This window comes from Gopherus evgoodei, chromosome 7, assembly GCF_007399415.2.
Source record: "Gopherus evgoodei ecotype Sinaloan lineage chromosome 7, rGopEvg1_v1.p, whole genome shotgun sequence".
Taxonomy (NCBI): Eukaryota; Metazoa; Chordata; order Testudines; family Testudinidae; genus Gopherus; species Gopherus evgoodei.
Window position 1 is genome coordinate 55,638,166 of NC_044328.1, and position 18,101 is coordinate 55,656,266.

The 18,101-nt window shown below is 41.2% G+C and overlaps 1 protein-coding gene across 3 annotated transcripts in view; it reads left to right on the forward strand.

Moving 5' to 3' along the window:
• Positions 1–3,300, forward strand: part of OGDHL (oxoglutarate dehydrogenase like) — a 117,180-nt gene extending 113,880 nt beyond the window's left edge. For all 3 annotated transcript variants that reach the window (XM_030570767.1, XM_030570768.1, XM_030570769.1), the window contains exon 23: positions 219–3,300. In XM_030570767.1, coding sequence (XP_030426627.1) covers positions 219–342 — 124 coding nt within the window. In that variant the 3' untranslated portion in view covers positions 343–3,300. The remainder of the gene's footprint in view (positions 1–218) is intronic.
• Positions 3,301–18,101: the final 14,801 nt, after the last annotated feature.

Genomic DNA, 18,101 nt, shown 5'->3' on the forward strand with positions numbered 1-18,101 from the left:
CTTTGAATTTCCAGTGGACCTAGGACTGGAGGCATGAGAGCAAGCCTCATGGGCAAAAGACAGGAGAGTTTTCCTGTTTACACTTGTGTCTTGTCTAAAGCTGTTGTTTAGCAGTATATTCTGTCTACATTGCATGTACTCATCCTTGTTAGTTTTAGTGTTCTGTCTCTTCTCTTCTCTCCTCACTGTTGTCTACCCAATTGTCTCGTGTTACAAAGGTATGTTGGCCGAGAACCAGCTGCTGCTCCTGCTACTGGTAACAAGAATGCTCACCTGGTGTCACTCCGGAGATTCCTGGACACAGTTTTCAACCTGGAGGCCTTTGAAGGAAAGATGTTCTGACTCTGAGACACCATCCACCATCTCCATGCAGCATTGTTATAAAACCCCACTTCCAAAGGAGTAAATAAAAGCACATGGGAAAACTACTGAGGATTTTGGTTTTCTAAGATAAAAGGTTGTGAGTAGATCTTCCCCTCTAAAGCATTGTAGGCAAACTGGGGAATGAATGAAGGAGTAAAGCCTTTACAAATGTCTGTAAAAGGTAATTACAAGTATAGGGCTGCTCTAAGGGTAATAAGGCCAAAACAATGGGAAAAATTAAAGTGGTGAGGAGTTAGGGGAAAGTATATTAGTCTTTTGGAGTCACAGGGCACCCAATTCCCACCTTAAGTTGCATTGAAGAAATTCCTCTTCTAGGCAACATAGTTATTTGACCAACTCTACATAGCTATTGTAGGCACTAACCGTGTGCTTGGCACTTGGGAGACATGATCCCTGACCTAAAGAGTTTACAGTCTCAGTAGATAGAAGGCCATTCAGACAGGAAATACCCTAGATGGCCAGCAGATTGGTTCCATCGTAGATCATGGCAGGTTTGGTATGTATAGTGATAGAGGTATGGTAGCATTGCTCTGGTGAGGTAATGTTGGAATGATCTATGGAAGAAATGAGTTTCGGAGTTCTGAATGAAGAGGGGAAAATGAGGAATTTTCAGACTCACGGAGCAGCATGAAAAACCAAAGACAAGCCTGGAAGCATAAGGGAATAGTGAGGCAGGAAGGGTGAAATGAAGAAAATAAGAATAGATGGAGACGAAAGGTGGGCTTGTGGCTAAGCTGCTGGACTGGGGTTTAGAAATATGTGGTTCAGTTCTCTGCTCTGCTACATGCTACTTGTGTGACCATGGGTCAGGCCACTTACTGTTCTGCACCTCCATTTCCCTTCTGTAAAATGGGAATAATGACTCCCACTTTTTGTCTATCTTGTGTACTTAGCATGTGAGCTCTTTAGGGCAGGAGCTGTCTCTTTCTATGTGTATCTACATGCCTAGCACAATGGGGCTTAATCTCTTTGGGGGTTGGTAAGCATTGCTGTAGTAGAACGTATATAATTAGAGCAGGGATGTGGGCACAGATGGAGTCATGCAGAGTCTTGAAGCTGAGGACAAGAAGCCTGAACATGGTGACAAGAGGAAGCAATTGGAAGGGAATTATATGATCCTAGCAGCACACAAGAAAGATGATTTTAGCAGCGGCCATTTGGATACATTGGAGGGTGGTGAGGAGGCGCAAAGCCATAGAGGGAATGATGTAGAGAGAGAACCAACTAGGTTTTAGTGATGGCCTCTGGAGAGAAGAGGTTACATTTGACTCAAAGGCTGAGAGTCTTGGAAGATGGAGGTGCCCTTTACAGCAGTAGAGCAGGGAAAAAGGGGGAGGAGGGTTTAAGCAGAAAGATAAGCTCAATTTTTCTGTTAAATTGGGGCTAGTTAGACTGGATAAAACAGGAGAGGTCATGGATTGGGGGCAGGTAGATTTGGGAGTCTGATATAGAATTGAAGCTTTGGGGTCACATGAGTATGAGGGGTAGATGTGGGACATAACAGGAACAGAACCTTGAGGAATGTTGGCAGTGGGAGAAGAGAGTCAGCACAAAGAGACAATTGACAGAGCAGTTGGAGAGACATGAGAGAGCACAAGGCAGTGAAGCAGAGGATGGTAAGGGACTTAAAGGACGTCAGCTGGTTATGCATGGATCCATTTCCGCTCCTGTGGCTGCCCACAATTCTAAGCATCATGGCAGAGAAAATAGTACAGAGTCTTTCTATGCATTTCTCTGCTTCTGGACAAGCCCATTCTTCCACTTTACTGCCAGAATGTGGCTTTTCTATTTCCTAGGTGCTTTCATGCCCACTTGGGGTAAGGGGAACAAAGATTTGGCCCTTTATTCACTTTTGGTGGAAAGTCAGTTTTCTCTATATGGTTCCCTGTTCTGTGCAATGCTAAGTCTACAGCCTGCTTCTCTTCACTTTTGCTGAAGTAACTGTTGACAGCAGTGGAGTTACTCTTCAATTACACTGATATGAGAAGGGAATTGGGCCTCTTGTTTTTTTGAAGTTTGGTGGTTTTGCTGTTGCTCGCTGACCCAAGGCTTTTGAGTTTTTATTGACTTGTAATTGTTTCATTTTCTTAACGGCCTCCTCAGATATGACTTCCTTGGAATCTGAAATATGGATGTAAAAACTAGCCATTTCCAACAGCCAGGCTGATCTTCTGGTAAAACAGCTAATATACAGCATGATTTCAGGCTTAGAGGAATAGAATCTGAGATGATGTGATTGAAACATGCTGCCAGGTAGAACCTTGTGTTTTTAATGTGTGTGTGCTCCTTCTCGGTCTCTGTAGGTACCTGAAATCATTACAAATATCCAAGAGTGAAAACAGGCTGTACAAAGTGCTTGCAGTGAAGTTTGAAAACATTGGTGACAGTTTGATTGTGGGTTTTTTAGGAAATGGTCCAATTAGTCAAAACCATCAAAAATATTCATTGTTACCTTGAAAATAGGATCCTTTTTTTTTCTTGCAGACATTTTTAACTTGATTCAACTTGCAAATAGAGTTGCATGCTAATGTTAGCACATTATGCAGTTTCAGCAGACAATGGGCTCATGTTCATACAAAAAATGGTCCAGTTTTAGATAAATAATCCAGTTTTGAAATTCAAAATAGTATTCAGATGAAGACACACTTCATATCCCAACATGGCGTTGCAAAAAAATTATTTCTCAAAGCCTTGTGGAGAAAAAAACATTTTGAAGGCACAAAATCACATGCAGTGAAATCACAAAAATGTTGACCAGCAACTTGTCAAAATAATTGCATGTGGCTCTAATTAGATAGTTGCAAAAGAATGTTGCCCATCCTAATTTTATGTCCTATGCTTCAGAGTTTCACTTTTGCATTTCAAGCTGGATTGACTCTTTCAAGAATGAATGAAAGAAAGAAAGAGGGGATTGAAGAGGTGAGGGGAGTGGGGAAATCAGAGCAGGGAGGAGGTTGCGGTGGGGGGGGGAGCTATAGGTGTGAGAGAAGATCCTTCTGAACACTTAATTAACCTGTTAGGCACTCATTAGTTCAGTATAGATACCTAGATAGCTCAGAAGGAAAAACAATGTCAATTTATTTTAGATATTTGATCCCTGTGTTTTGTCTCGTTCTCCTGGTACTAATAAGCCCCTGCTGCTTCTGCTGTCATAGGCACCTCTTGTGGCCAAAGGAAGGAAAACATGCTGTCCTTAGAAGACCTCGTTAGGGCCAGGGCACCAACCACTTGTTGATAGAGCCAGCCTGGCCGGCTAGAGTCAAACCCTGGGGAGCACCTCTGGGGAGATAGTGGCTAGTTTTACCACAAAGACCCTGCATGTTAGACCATCTGTCAGAGTACTACTGAAAATACATTTGATCCCTGCTTTGTCATGTCTTGCCCCTTCTCCTGTTCTCTCTTAGAGCATAGGATTTAGTGGTATCAGAAGCCTGGCTTCTTCTACCTTATTTCCTGCCCTGGGCCAGCAGCTCTAAGGAGGCCTACAAAGTGGGTTATCTGGAGCAGGCAGACTAACCTCAGGTGAGCTAGTTTCACTTGCAGGATTTTAAAATGAAAGCTGCTGATCTCCCTAGGAACAGCACAACTCATCCTCTTCTCTGGCAATTATGGCTGGCTTGTCCCTCTGCTGGACTCTAGCTGTTATCTTCCACCCCTAAAGGTCTTTCAGTGGCAGTAAATCTTCCCCTCCTTGGGCCACATGTAGCCCTCTCCTTCTGCAGGTGCAGACAGCTGCAGAATCACCATAGTAAGTATTAGAGGGCTTATTCCTTCACCATCCCACTTCCCTGGTCCTTCTTGCATGAACAGAGAGCAACAATACCTCAAGTCCAAAGATGCAAACAATTCAGTGTTTATTGGGGTGAACTTCCAGCAAGCTTAAATCCAAATTCCTTTTTCCTTATTTTCAAATCCCAACTTACTTCCTGTTTGCCCCTAATTTATATAGTAATATTCTCAGCTATACCTTAACCTAGGGTGACCAGATGTCCTGTTTTTAAAGGGACAGTCCCATTTTTGGGGAATTTTTCTTATATAGGCGCCTATTGCCCCACCCCTGTCCCATTTTTTTTCACAGTTGCTATCTGGTCATCCTACCCTAACCAATCATTTTACTGAAATCTATCTAACCAATTGTAGAGGGGTTCAGTTGGGGTTTGCCTCTCTCCGGGGCGGCTGGGAGCCAGGCTGCCTCACTATTTAGGTCCGGTGCATCGGGGAATTAGCCTGGTGGGGCAGGAAACAGTCAAGGGCTCAGGCCCTCAGGCAGGGGCTGAGCAAATAATTCAAGAACAAAACCCAGGCTCCTGGTCCTGAGCGTCGGGGAGACTGCCACCCATGAGTGGGATTGCAGGGGAAACGCAGGCCCACCTATTGCGTCCCAGCCTGGGGCCCTAACAGCAGCAAGCGGCCTGGTGCTGTGTCAGTGGGGATCCTGGCCGCAACACACTGACGTCGGTTCTGGGTGTGCCGCAGCCAGACTAGGGTTGGCTGCCCCTGGGCTACTTCCTACCTCCCCATCTAGCAGTACCTGCATCTGGTCAGCGTCTTTCACGGCATCAAGCACCATGGGCTCCTCAGGTTACTCAGCGAGTGATAGGCTTGGCAACTCCTCTGGGTCACTTCTCATAGGTAGGTTTACCAGCTTCTCCGGCTTCTGGTCAGCATCCGGTCTCAACTGGTATGGCCAGTCCTCACGTCGGTCACAGGCTGTAGGAGTCTCCCAGGCGGGAGCTAGGGCACCGGTGTCTGGCCTTTCTGGCGGCCAGCCTGCTTCTGAGCCCTGGGGTTGGGCTTTTGTACTTCCTGTCCTGAGCTTTGACCTCTGGGGGACAGGCACAGGCTCCAGTGGCTCTGCCCACTTTGGCATCCAGAGGGCCTCGTCCCTCTCCAGGGCGGCTGGGAGTAGGCCGCCTCACTACACCAATCCTAACATATTGTAACATAATTCTCTTAAGAATGGCCTCAGACTGTCAAAGTGAGCGAAGGCCCTTGCACAAGCAGACAGTGATTTTGATTCTTTCTTTTATACCTCTGTAACTAGCTAAATGATAAACATATACCTAACTTAAAGTATACAGACAGGCCTGAATATCTGTATCCTAACAGTAAGCTGTGCAGGGTAGGAGGCCACAGACTGTATGGGGTACTTCACAGCCACCATATATTGGAGAAGAAGCATGGCCTGTGATTCCACCACATGACTATGCCTCCCTGTTGCTGCTACAGTCCATGGGCTGCAGTTGTAGCAGCTAAGTAGTTATTCCGTCATATCATGTCAAGCCACTGGGAAGCAAATTGAAAGAATTTTTCCCTCAACCCATCTTGGATTCCCTGCCCAACGCATGCTTACTCAGCCTTTGTGTACTGCAGCACTGGGGTGTGCTTGGTCCATGGGCAATAAGGTCTGCCCCTGTGTTGCTGCTGCCGTTTGGCCTGTGATGTCACTGGAACTGATAGCCCAGACTTTATCCTACTGTTTTCTTTAACTGTCCTTCATATCTCAAAGTCCATCTCCTCAAAGTGAGCAATAGCCCTGTTAAAACTTAATTTTGCAGCTGTGAGTTTCAGCCAAGAACACAACCAGGCCACTAGCTTTCTTCAGCATCACAAATGGGTGTACACCTCCTTCTATCTGTCCCCTCTCCTTGCGAGATAGTAGGTTAGTGGAATGATCCATCTGCGAGAGCACATGGACAGTGTGATGAAGTGCTCACCTATCCCTGGCATCCAAAACCAAGCTTAGTACATTTAAGAGCCTTAACAGTGTCCCTTTTAAATTGGGCTGCTTGTTCTTCTCTCACCTCTGAAATGTTATAGTTGATTCAGTCTTTGAAGTTTAACAATCTTTATAGGTGCTGGGAAATTACTGCAAGTTTAGACCAGTCAAATTTGTCTCTTTTTCATTCCTATAGCTGAGAACATGATTAGTCTTGCATTGAATTGTGGCCACTGACTGTTATTTCAATGCTGTTATAAATGCATATTTCAGTGGCAAGAACTGGGTGCAGCTAAATAACGGTGGGACTATTTATTGTACTCTGTGTGCCATCTCAGTACAACATGAAATATTTCAGTCTTCATTTCTGTGATAGATGAACGCATGGCTCTGTATTCACAAAAGTAGAAAACAAAATTAACATAGAAATAAAAGTAGTGAATGACAGGTTTCCATTTTCATTGTGTTTCAGATTGTGACATTATGGTTTAAAAAAAGAATCCATCCAAGAATGTGAAAAAATATATAAATTCTCCTATGGCTGTTTTTTGACAGTTTCTCCTTTGGGGATTGGTATTAGCATCCCATTCATAAAAGTGCTGGCATCTCTCATTTTTTCTGTTTTCTCTGTCTGTTTTCTACCTCAGTGGAGGTCATTTCACTTTAGTAAAAGGGAAGGAATTGGGCTATTTGATAGGGTAGAAAAAAGTTAAAGCAGTAGATGCTTTTGAACAATCTGATTAAAAATAATTGCATGACACTGAGGTTAAAATAAATAAAATATTTACCTAATAAAAAAGAGCGGTTAAAGGAGTACATTACTCTGTACCAATTCAAAACAGATTTATAAACTATCAGAGCCTTCTTTTAAACTGATGTTAGAGGCCTCTTGGGAGTAACATTTTGGTACAAAAACATTATTTACCTAGCGAGTCTCTGCTGCTTAGGCGTTTGCTGTTGGCTCCACTCACTGGACAGTAAACTTTCAAAACTCTGTTGAGATTCACAGTTTGCAATAAGACATGACAATGAATAGCCAAAATCCTGCCAGTAATGCTCAAGCTCTGTTTTAATTTGTTTAATATATGATCCTGCTGCAGTGCTGGAACGTGACTTCTGAATAAAAGAACATTTGTGGACCTTGAATGAAGGCTCCTAAAAATGCGTGCTTGTGCATCAATTCCAAAATTGTTTCCACTGAGAGCCAGAGGGTTGGCATTTCCCACTCTTTTTAAAACAAATGAAATAAGCTAGATGGCTCCCTGAAAACTTTGAAACAGAAGGCTGTTAATACGTGCAGTATTTGGGCTAGTATATCTGTTATGTAAAACAGAAGTGATTAATATGTGTATAGTGCTTGGAAAGAGGTCAAGTATTATAGGTTCCATCCTGCAAATCTTGTGCATTTGAAATCCGAGTCATTATTAAGTGACATATCAAGGTGTTTCTTCATTCAATTAAGAGGGAAAAATGCAAACTAGCACAGCATAAGAACGTATCCAGTGTGTCTCATTTGCCAGGGAGATCTCTGACTGTGTGTAGCCACAGCAGATTGCTAGCATGAACAGCCTGTGATACGGATTTTTTGTTTCCGGTCTGTAACAAAGAAAATTAAGAGTTTGATTATTTTTAACAGTGTTAGCTGAATGAGTCCTTTCTGCTTTGCCTTCTATGTTATCTGCATCACCAATCTGCCATAACAAAGGAAAATCACTTTCTTAGAAAGATGGGACATTTCAAACTTTGTTTGCACTCATCCTAAGGCAATGTGAGGCAACATCAATGACCGGAAAAGAAATGGCAGAGCCTGTTGATTGATGATCTATTTTAAAAACAACAAACTCCCAAAACACAGAAAAACCCCACCCCTCTAAAAAGCTTTATTTTAGGGTGTGTGGGTTTTCAAGAACTATCCAGAGAAGAGACAAAAACCCCAAAAACTTTTACCTTTCCTTCTTTGAAACTAATGATATCCAAATGTCATTCAGTAAACTAAAAGTCCCTGATTTTTCCAACTTGTTACTGGCACATTGGACTAGAATGTAGTCAAACAGCAAACCTAGTGTGAGACTATATATGCACATGAATCATGAAGGTATCCTAAATCTTTTATATACACATTAATCCTGAAAAGAGCACACACACTATTATAGTAGCAGGTCTGTTCAAATAGCTAGAATGTTGTATCTGTAGCAGTCCCAGGATATTAGAGAGACAAGGTGGGTGAGGTCATATCTTTTATTGGACCAATTTCTGCTGGTGAGAGACAAACTTTTGAGCTTACACAGAGCTCTTTAAAAGATATTACCGTATCCACCTTGTCTCTGAAATAACTGGAGGAAGGAAAGGCTTCCTTTAGACTTGTGCTGTAAACTTTATTTACTTGAGTGATATTGCAAACAAGGTGATAATCTTCACTAGAAAAACACTATGCTTTGGCATTACACACACAGCTGGGTGATGCATTTGGCTTGGGTGAGGGAGAAGCAGAAGTTAACTGAATTTGTGTCAAGTCACTGAACTGTTTCATTTTGGGGAGGACCCAAAAAAGTCGAAAACATTTTGTTTTGGCATTTTTGAAACATTTCAATGTTTCAGCTCAAAATGACTTCTATGAATCTTACTTCAATTTTATTTTTTAAAGGTACAAATATCCAAAACATTTCATTTGACCTGTAGTTCAAATCACTGCATCCATCTGGAGCTTAATTGATTTAATCACTCAGGTTTTACGTATGGCTTTTTCACCTGTTTGCTGTGTGGCATGCAAAAAAATCTGTGTTTTGTTTTCTCATCTGTAAAATAGTGCTACCTACCTTGTGTGAGTGTGCTGAAGTTCCCTTGTAGAGTGTTTTGAGATCCTTAGATGAAAGAATTTTGCACTTCCATAAAACCTATTAAAACTCCACTATCCTCAGTGGCACCTTTGTTGGAGGAGGCTAAGAATGACGAGTCTTCCCTGGCCCTTGAAGTGGTCCATAGGGGATATGAGGCATGGCAGCAGGCCAGGCAAGGGAAGATTGCACTGTTGCTTTCTGGGCTGCCTATTTTCTGTAGGCAAAAGGTTTCAGGTCTTGGATTCTTGATCCAGCACTTTTCACAAACACCAATTTCATTCCAAACCGAGAAAAACATGTAGACTAGTATCAGAGGGTAGCCATGTTAGCCTGTATCCACAAAAATAACAAGGAGTCCAGTGGCACCTTAAAGACTAACAGATTTATTTGGGCATAAACTTTCATGGGTAAAAGACTCCACTTCTTCAGATGCATCATGTAGACTAGTGAAATCAATGCAGCTGAGTCTGGTGCCTTGTGTACGTTGTTTCCCATTCTGTCACTTCTGTAGGTTTAGTGATAGCAAAGGCCAATTCAGGAGAGAAATTACATGTCTTACAATGCCTTAAATCTCAATGCCTAAAACCCCAGAGATCTCTACCCACTTTAATCAAAGGTCTTAAGTGTTATTTTATCCGCCATCAGTCATTTTATATTTCAGCATGTAGGGTGTTGCATTGCAACAGGAATCTTGATTTGATGGAGCCCATGGATTATATAAGGCTGATTCTCTGGCTAAAAAACAGGGTAACATTAAAGATCAAGGACACAGACTCGGTTAACTTTCCTTAGTCTTCAGAAAAAAATAAGATCGGAAATCCCTTGCAGACTGAAATACAAAACGAACATATTTGTCTGCAATGAGTGAAGAGCAGGTTTTTTCCATGTACTGACACTTTCCATTAGTTTCCTGTTTCTTATTTTAACCTTTTTGATTTTAAACACTTCCTGACATTTAGTTCAGATGAAGCTTTAAATCTTGTTGTTCCATTATTTTAAAATGTGGTTTATTACCTAAAAGAGAGGATGAAAAAATGGGGGTTGGAGGGAGATTTATACAGGAAAGGAAAATGTGTTTGGGTTTGTTGCTTTGCATTGAAAATGTTTTGCAGAATTTCTCAAAAGCTGTTTAATTATTGATAAAGTGCATCAGTCAATTGCTTTCTGAGCTATTTAAAAAGTGATGTAGTCATTAAAGATAAATTAAGATCTAGTCTCTTTGGTGGTGGGTTGGGGAGACAGAACCAGTTTTAATAATCATTGAAGATACCTTCTCAAATAAAACACAGACAGAATTTCTACTGCAGGGATCCTGTTAGTTCCGCATCCTATTAGGTGGCCTACAAATATGTTGATTCCCTTTACTCATGTTCAGGAGTAGGAGAAATGTGTGTTCCACCAACTTTGCTCCTAGCAGAGTAGCATTCTCTTTCTCTACAGAAAAAGGGCACTTTCTAAACTCCCAGGAATGTAGGAATAACTAGCAGAACCTATAGGAATTGCTGTCTTACCTCTCAACCTTTGAACCTGCCCATCTGTGACAGAAGCAATTGAAATCTATTATCAAATGACTGATTTGTGCAACACCTGCCAGATTAAAGAGTTTTAACTTTGTTTTCTTTACTTTGTGAATTAAGTAAATCAGTTGTTTGAAAGGGAGAAAACCCAAAATCCCATCACATGCAAACATATGCTCGCACCCCAGCAGGTCACCAGTTGTGTTTAGACCCTCATCTCCACAGTGTAAGCCTCTTTCACTCAATCTACTGGGGTGGGGATCAGTCACTACTGGGGATATGACACTTTTTTGCCAGTCTGTTATACAACGATTTGTTAAACTGTGATAGACTGAAGAACAGTATTCCTGGGTTCTGTTCCTGGCCCTGGGGGAAGCATGGGCTAGAGGTTAGAACAATTATAAGTCCATACGTTTGGCACACAGTGTATGAGAGGCACTGTGGATGAAACTTGGATGTGCCATAATAGAGACCTGAGTTCTGCCAGAAGTAAGCTTGTGCAGCCTCTTAACTTATTTATAAAATGGGAAGAATGCAGCTTGCCTCCCTCCTAAAGTAGAGATGAGGACATTCTCAGTAACCTGGCTTGTGAAGTGTATCAAAACTAAACAGTATGAAAGAGGTGAACTAAAAACCTTTTGGGTCCTGGACCAGTGCACCCTCCCCTTGGGCTATAGGATAACTTCTAGGGAAGATTTTAAATTTACTTGTGTCCACAGAACATCGCCTGACAGTGGTGCTGCACAACAGGGAGAATAATCATCCAAAATGCAACATCTGTGACACCTGAAAGGTAGGTTAACTCCATGAGTAGTGGACAGCAATCTTCTGTCATTGCAGATGGTTGAGAGAGTCTGAAAGCTGAACTCCAAATGGGTATATGCCGTCATGAACCTGTTTCACACGTCTTCTGCTTACGGAGACTGAGTCATGTAACTTACCTTGGTTGCCCCCCCACCCCCACCCCGTGGTGTGGTGCCCTGGGCAGTTGCCTTTCTTGCCTCCCCCTAACACCAGCCTTACACTTGCAACCTCCCACCCCAAACCCATCCCTCAACCCCCAGATTGAGAAACACTGGTCTAGATGAGTTGATGTATCCCTGGAAGCCCTTGTGTACCCCCAGGGGGTACACAGTGTCCTGGCTGAGAACCACTGCTCTAGAATATGAGGCAGAGCAAAATTTTTAGGGTATGTTTTTCTGTTTTAATTGGTACATGTTAGGTGTAAAACTGCTTAGTCTTTGTAGCGGAGTTACCCCTAACTGCTAGCCTACCTCCATGCATCTTGCTCTGGGAATGTAGCACTTGCTGCATCAGGTACCATCTTACCACTCCAGGTACCCCCTTGCTGTTCATTATTTGCTCTGCAGTAGTCTGTCTTATGGTAACGTGGCCTGGTGGTCAGGTCGCCATTTAGTCCACCTCTTCCAGGGTTACAAAGTCCAGCAGGACAACTGTCCAAATACTGTTTCCAGACTTCCCCTTGTTCCTGCCCCCCAGGGAGCAACTACAGACTTTTCCCTGCACCCCAGTTCTGCTCTCAGCTTCCTGTCTTTGCAGTGCTGTTCCAGCCCTTCCCTGGGCTTCAATCTTAATTAACCCTGGCCTTCCCTCTCTCAGGTGACCTAACTGGCCTAACAGGGTGCTATTTCAGATTTTGGTGGGGGGCGGGGGCAACTTTAACCATGATTCCAAGGACTACTTAGGTTCCTGAAAACTCTCTAGGGTTTTTTTTGTTTGTTTGTTTTTTGCAGATAACTTAGAAATTAGCTGATAGGAGCACTGTACCTAATTCCTATATTTAAAAAAAAGAGGATTTAATAAATATTAGACCTGCTCAGCTCTTAATACTAACATGTTCTCACACCTTGTGTCAAATCACTTAACACTGGCTAGGTTTAAAATGTTAATGTATATTTGTTACTAATTCTTGAATACAACAGCTGAAACAACTGTAGAAAAATCTAGCTGACTTTCTATCTCTTGTTTGCAGTTCACCAAGCTTGAAATAGATCATTTAACTTTGGAAACATCCTACTAGGGCAAGGCCCCATGAGTTTATAGTGCACCTGCCTGGGGCTCTAGAGGTGACACCTCATTACAAATAATAGACTAGAAATTGACCTTAAACAGGAGTGAAACTGACACTCTTGAGTCACTTTCACAATATTGCCAATTCCAAATGTTCAAAAATAATGAATCAGGCTCACCAAAAATCACGATTGGCTTTAAAATAATGAAATTTTGTAAAAAATAACTCCAAATCTGTTTTATTTGCCTTCTGCTTTTGAGCCTTTAGGGTGCATGGGGGTCAAATTTTGAAGCTTTCTCCACAGCCACAAGGACTAGAAACTTCATTTTTCTTTAAGAACAAAGGCTGAAATCATCACATATCCATTTGACTACAGGAGCTGGGGCTTTAAGGAAAACAATTATGAGACTCATGACAAAATCATGAGAGTTGACAACATTGCTCGTTACTTCCCAGAAGACTCTTAAACACAACATTACAGTGATTGAGTTGCAGTTCTCACAGGAGAATATTTTAAACCAAACACCAAGAAAATTATATATTTTAAAGTTGAAGAAAAAAAACCCTGAGACTTCTGAGGTATATCAGGGCCACTGCAGGCAGGAAAGGAAAATAAACAGGCACTGTAGTTCTGGGCAGCTCTTCCTTTAGAAAGAAAATTGGAGGGTAAAATCTTCCAGTCCTTAATCAACTAAAACACCTATTGCCACTCATAGATATAAACATCACAGTGAACATGTGATAATGTGTGGTCAATAACTATACACATCATAATTAAATATCTGAGCCATCTTATCCAGAGTTACACGTCTTACTATATGCATTGGTTCGGGGACTGGATTTTCTGGCATATTCTGAACAGTGCTGAGCACACAGACAGTGCCCAATGAATAAGGCAAATCATGACAATAATCGTCAACTTTATGGACTTTGTGGATTCAGTTTCTTTTCTTTGTTCTAGAATTGGCCGGAATACAGCTGACACCCTAAGAATTTGAGGCATAAACACATCTGATACTTATGACACTTTCTCATTCCTTCCTTTTCTCAAACTCAGAACAAAAAATGACCAAACAAAATAGTTTTCAGTTAAAATGTAAAATTGCACCACAGCCATTGTTCTACCTGCCATCCATTGGGAGTTAAGCGATCCCCTCTCATCTGACGCTCATTCTCCATCGTTCCTACCCTCTGTGTTGCTTTTCATGCTGTCAACCATGACACCCATCTTGGGACCATTTTCTGGAGTCTCAGAGAACTGGGTGCCTTGGGTTTGCTCCCATCTGAGTCCTTTTTTTGCAGCACGCAGCAAAGAGAGAGGCTGATCTGCTGGATAGGGAACTAGCCCTGAAAGACTTGGGTTCTAGTCCCCCCAGGGACTTTCTGTCTGACCCCAGGCCAGTGCTTAAAGGACAAAATTTCAAAGGTTTTTAGGCACCCAAAGATGTACCTAGATATCTAGTACAGTTTACAAAGTGCCAAACCTTCTAAGTGTACTTGAAAATTTCACTGGGTGAATACCTTTGAAAATCTGGCCTTTAATCCGTGTGTGCCTCAGTGCCCCATCTGTACAATGGGGATAACAGCATTGCTCTACCTCACTGAGGGGCAGGAGGAGAAATCGGTTAAACAGTGTGAGGCGCAGCCTCAGATACTATGGTGAGGGGGCCACATAGGTAGCGTGGGAACTTCTCTGTACACTGCTAGCCCTTCTCTGGGTTTGACCCCTTTTCACCAATGCCCCCAAATGCCCCCCTTTTCTGAATGGTTTCAGAGTAGCAGCGTGTTAGTCTGTATCCACAAAAAGAACAGGAGTACTTGTGGCACCTTAGAGACTAACATTTATTTGAGCATAAGCTTTCGTAGGCTATAACCCACTTAGCCCACGAAAGCTTATGCTCAGATAAATTTGTTAGTTTCTAAGATGCCACAAATACTTCTGTTCCTTTTCTGAATGTCCTAGGCTCAGTGTTTTGCTGTTTTTTTTTCTGAGACCCCTGTGTTCTCTCTAAAACAACCCCTCCTCTCTCCCCCTCCGCACAGAGGGATTTCTCTTTTAGAGGCTATATCCTTAATTTAATCACCAGCCCTTTATCTTAATCACCCTTCATCTGTAAACAAAATACTGACTCCCTGCCCCAGGGGCACCTCTCTTCTGAAGAACTTACATTTCATACTAATGCTGTGCTGTAGTTAAGAGCTGCACCTGGAAACTTGCACATCTCCTGTATGAAACTTCTGCCCTGCCCTGCCCTGCCAATGGGTGCCCTGGCTCTTGGGCCCTCGTTAACCTTATCAGGGTTGCGGTGGCATGCACACCCCAGCACAATCTTTTCCAATATTCACGAGAAGGTGATACATGTGGGCAATGAAAGTTGATTGGGTAGCTGTAAAGTTTTAAGTAAACTTGAAAGTTTCCTAAATTTAATCTTCATTTCACTCCTCCTGAGTACTCTGATTCTTTCAATTGAATTATTGTGTGAGTGAATAGAGAGAGAAAAACATTAATTAAAAGGTCATTAAAGCCCATTTAATATTACAAGGTGCAATACACACACTCCAAATGTTACTGCATACGTAGATTTGGAAGTAAGGGCCATGCACCATCCCTGGCTCCATCTTCAGCAAGTTACATTATAATTGGACCTGTGAATTATATACAGGAATGAAATATGTATTAACTGGAAAAGCTTCACTTCGTAAAACATTACGGTTGTACAGTCAAAATAAAAAAGAAAATGCAAATAGTAAAATTCCTACAGCAATTTGTATCCTGGACTGGGATCCTCCTTTGTGGGATTTGAAGGACAAGATTGTTTGAGTCTAGAGTTATAACCTATAAAAATGTATTTATTTTTAAATGTCTCTTCCTGGTTACTGAAACCAAAAATAGCAACATGCTGATAGCTAAGCCTTTCATCCTGCTGTGGAGGCAAGGAAATGTTCTTTATCTTCAACCTCTCTCCATATTGAAGACTTAGTCTCTGTAGGTCTGCTCTTTCCAGAGACCCACACCAAAAGACCAAGCTTTTCTTTTTTTTTAAGGAACTGGCCATTTATCCCAAGTAGTAGGTGTATTTAGGTAGAGTAATACCTCTAGATCCAGTCCAGACATGCCCCTCTGTAAACAGGAAGTGACAAGACACCCGCTTCCAGTGGAAAAGGCAAACTACATCCCAACAAAGGCGTACTTTTCCTCAGGTTCAGCAGAGCAACTGGACTTTGTTTGAGGTAAGCATAGGGCTTTTACGTTCCAAGTTGTCATTAAGTTGGGATATTCCTGATTTAGCACGCATGTCCTCTATATGTTATCGTATATGATACACAGTTAACTAAACACCAGGAATAGTAGCAATATTAAATGCAATACTATATGTATGCAATGCGGCTACGTTACCATTTCTGTAGGAACCTCAACTGTTTCATTTTGTAACTCTCTGCATTTTAAGCCTTCATCCTCAACAGTGCAGTAAGTTGTGTGTTTTAGTGCAAGGGAAGGATTTATCATAGATACTATGTGCAATACTCACACCGTTTACTTCCACATTGCTCATCTCCACAAGCAACTCACAGCAATACAGAGGAGACTGTGGAGATCTGAAATCCACAAAATCCTTATTAAGCCCCCCTTCGACACAACATAAGAAGTTCTTCATCTTGCATACAAGTTGTACTTGTACTTGCATGGGGAAAGAATGGTAGTCTGGAGCCTATTTCTGTTGATTATATAGTGTCAAGATAAATACTGATCACTCATCTATAACTTGAGGATTCTGAATCAATAGTCAGATACAAACTCTTATACCATAGGATTTGGAAGATTATATTGTATGTCACTGCAAAGGTAATTTCCACTGTATTTGCAATTATGTCTCTGATACTTTATTTACAGTAAGTCATTTCACTATCTTCCTTCACAGTTAAGTATATGTATCATTTTATTGTAGATCAGCCAGATCTTTACATGGGAGCTTGATTAGTAACCCAGTTATTTTTAACATTAATTTCCAGTCTATATTATGCTTATTCCTCAGATGAATAGCTTCACTTCTGTTGATACTATTATTCAGAAGGATGAAATAAAATAACATGTTTTCTTGAAACAGTATAATGAATACAACTTGATAAAATGGTGGTACATAACCCCCAATGAATGGAAAGAAATGTTTAACAAACTGTTCCCAATAGGCATTTTCAAGATGCAGTATTTATTACTATACATTAATTAAGGATTTACAGCAGTGCTTGAATAATTTAAAAAAAGGGAGGGACAAACAAGGCTGATCCCTTTTGGATTTTTGTGCAATTAAGGCTTCCCGTGTCAGAGGTTTTTGGTGTTAAAATAATGTAACTTTCATTCAGTTCTCTTTTAATTAAACAATATTTACAATGTTCAGCCTGTGGTGTTGCACTGTGATCAGTTGACAGTTGCTCTTGAGTTTTATGGCACAGATGTTGGCATCAGATCAGCAATTTGGCATCTGGACTGAAGCAGAATAGCTTTTCAAAGCATGAAATATCTTATTAATATGGCTGAGTTGCATATGACTCCTGGGATATTCTCTGATGCTAACAATCAATTGTAAAGCAGTCTTTGTGTGAGTTTGTCTGTTTTTTTTCAGTGCAATATACCTGACAAATACACGTATGTGAAATACAAAAATGGTGTAAGGCTATTTCCTTATTTTCCACCTTAAGATACCAAAGGAGTCATAAATATTTTGCAGCTTTATCAATCAAGTAGCCTTTCATAGGAATTTTTGCATGACATATACTGTTACATTTCCTCAGAGTAATTTATTGTATTGTCAAAATCTCAAATTATTGTTGACACAATTCTAATTCTGGTTTGAGATAATTCAGAGCTGAAGCTGTGTGTTGCCTTCTAATGCTTTTAAGTTAGATTCTTTTTTTCTCTGATAATAGTACTGACTAATCAAATAGAGGAAGTGGCATTTTAATGCTGTTTAACACAGTTCCAGTAGTTCCAAACAGTAGCTAGACAGATTCTTATGCAGTGTTTGGGTAACTAATTTCTCTTACAATGTGAATACTGCTATTTGAAAAATAGCTTTGCTCATTTCTGACCACCAATTCTTATTTAACAATAACCTAGAGTCTTTACACTACAATATACTGAGATTTTATAATGGCAAGAGATTTCTTTTGTTAGACATGGGCCAAATTCTGAAGCTCTTGCTCAGACAAAACTTCCACTGGCTTCAGTGAAAGATCTACCCAAGTATGGATATCAGGATATGGCCCCTTTTAAATAAAGCTGCTCCTGCAGAGACTGTCATCAAATTCTTTGGATATTTCCCCTTCTCTTGGGTGCCACTATTGTGATCTTCATTTGTATGAGAAGAAAAGAGATGGAAATTCCAGACTGGGGTTGATTATTTTTAGGTCTTGTTTCAAAGATCATTCAATTCCCTTATTAGACATACTAATACAATACTATTTGTTTTAGTGAACCCACTATACAAAGTTCATGAGCTCAATAAATATATTGATGCAGAGAACTGTAGTAATTTTATGGTATCTGTCTTTGTTATGAAAGCCAAGAGAGCACAAACTGAGTTTCTCTGGTATGTTCTATGCCCTATCATTAA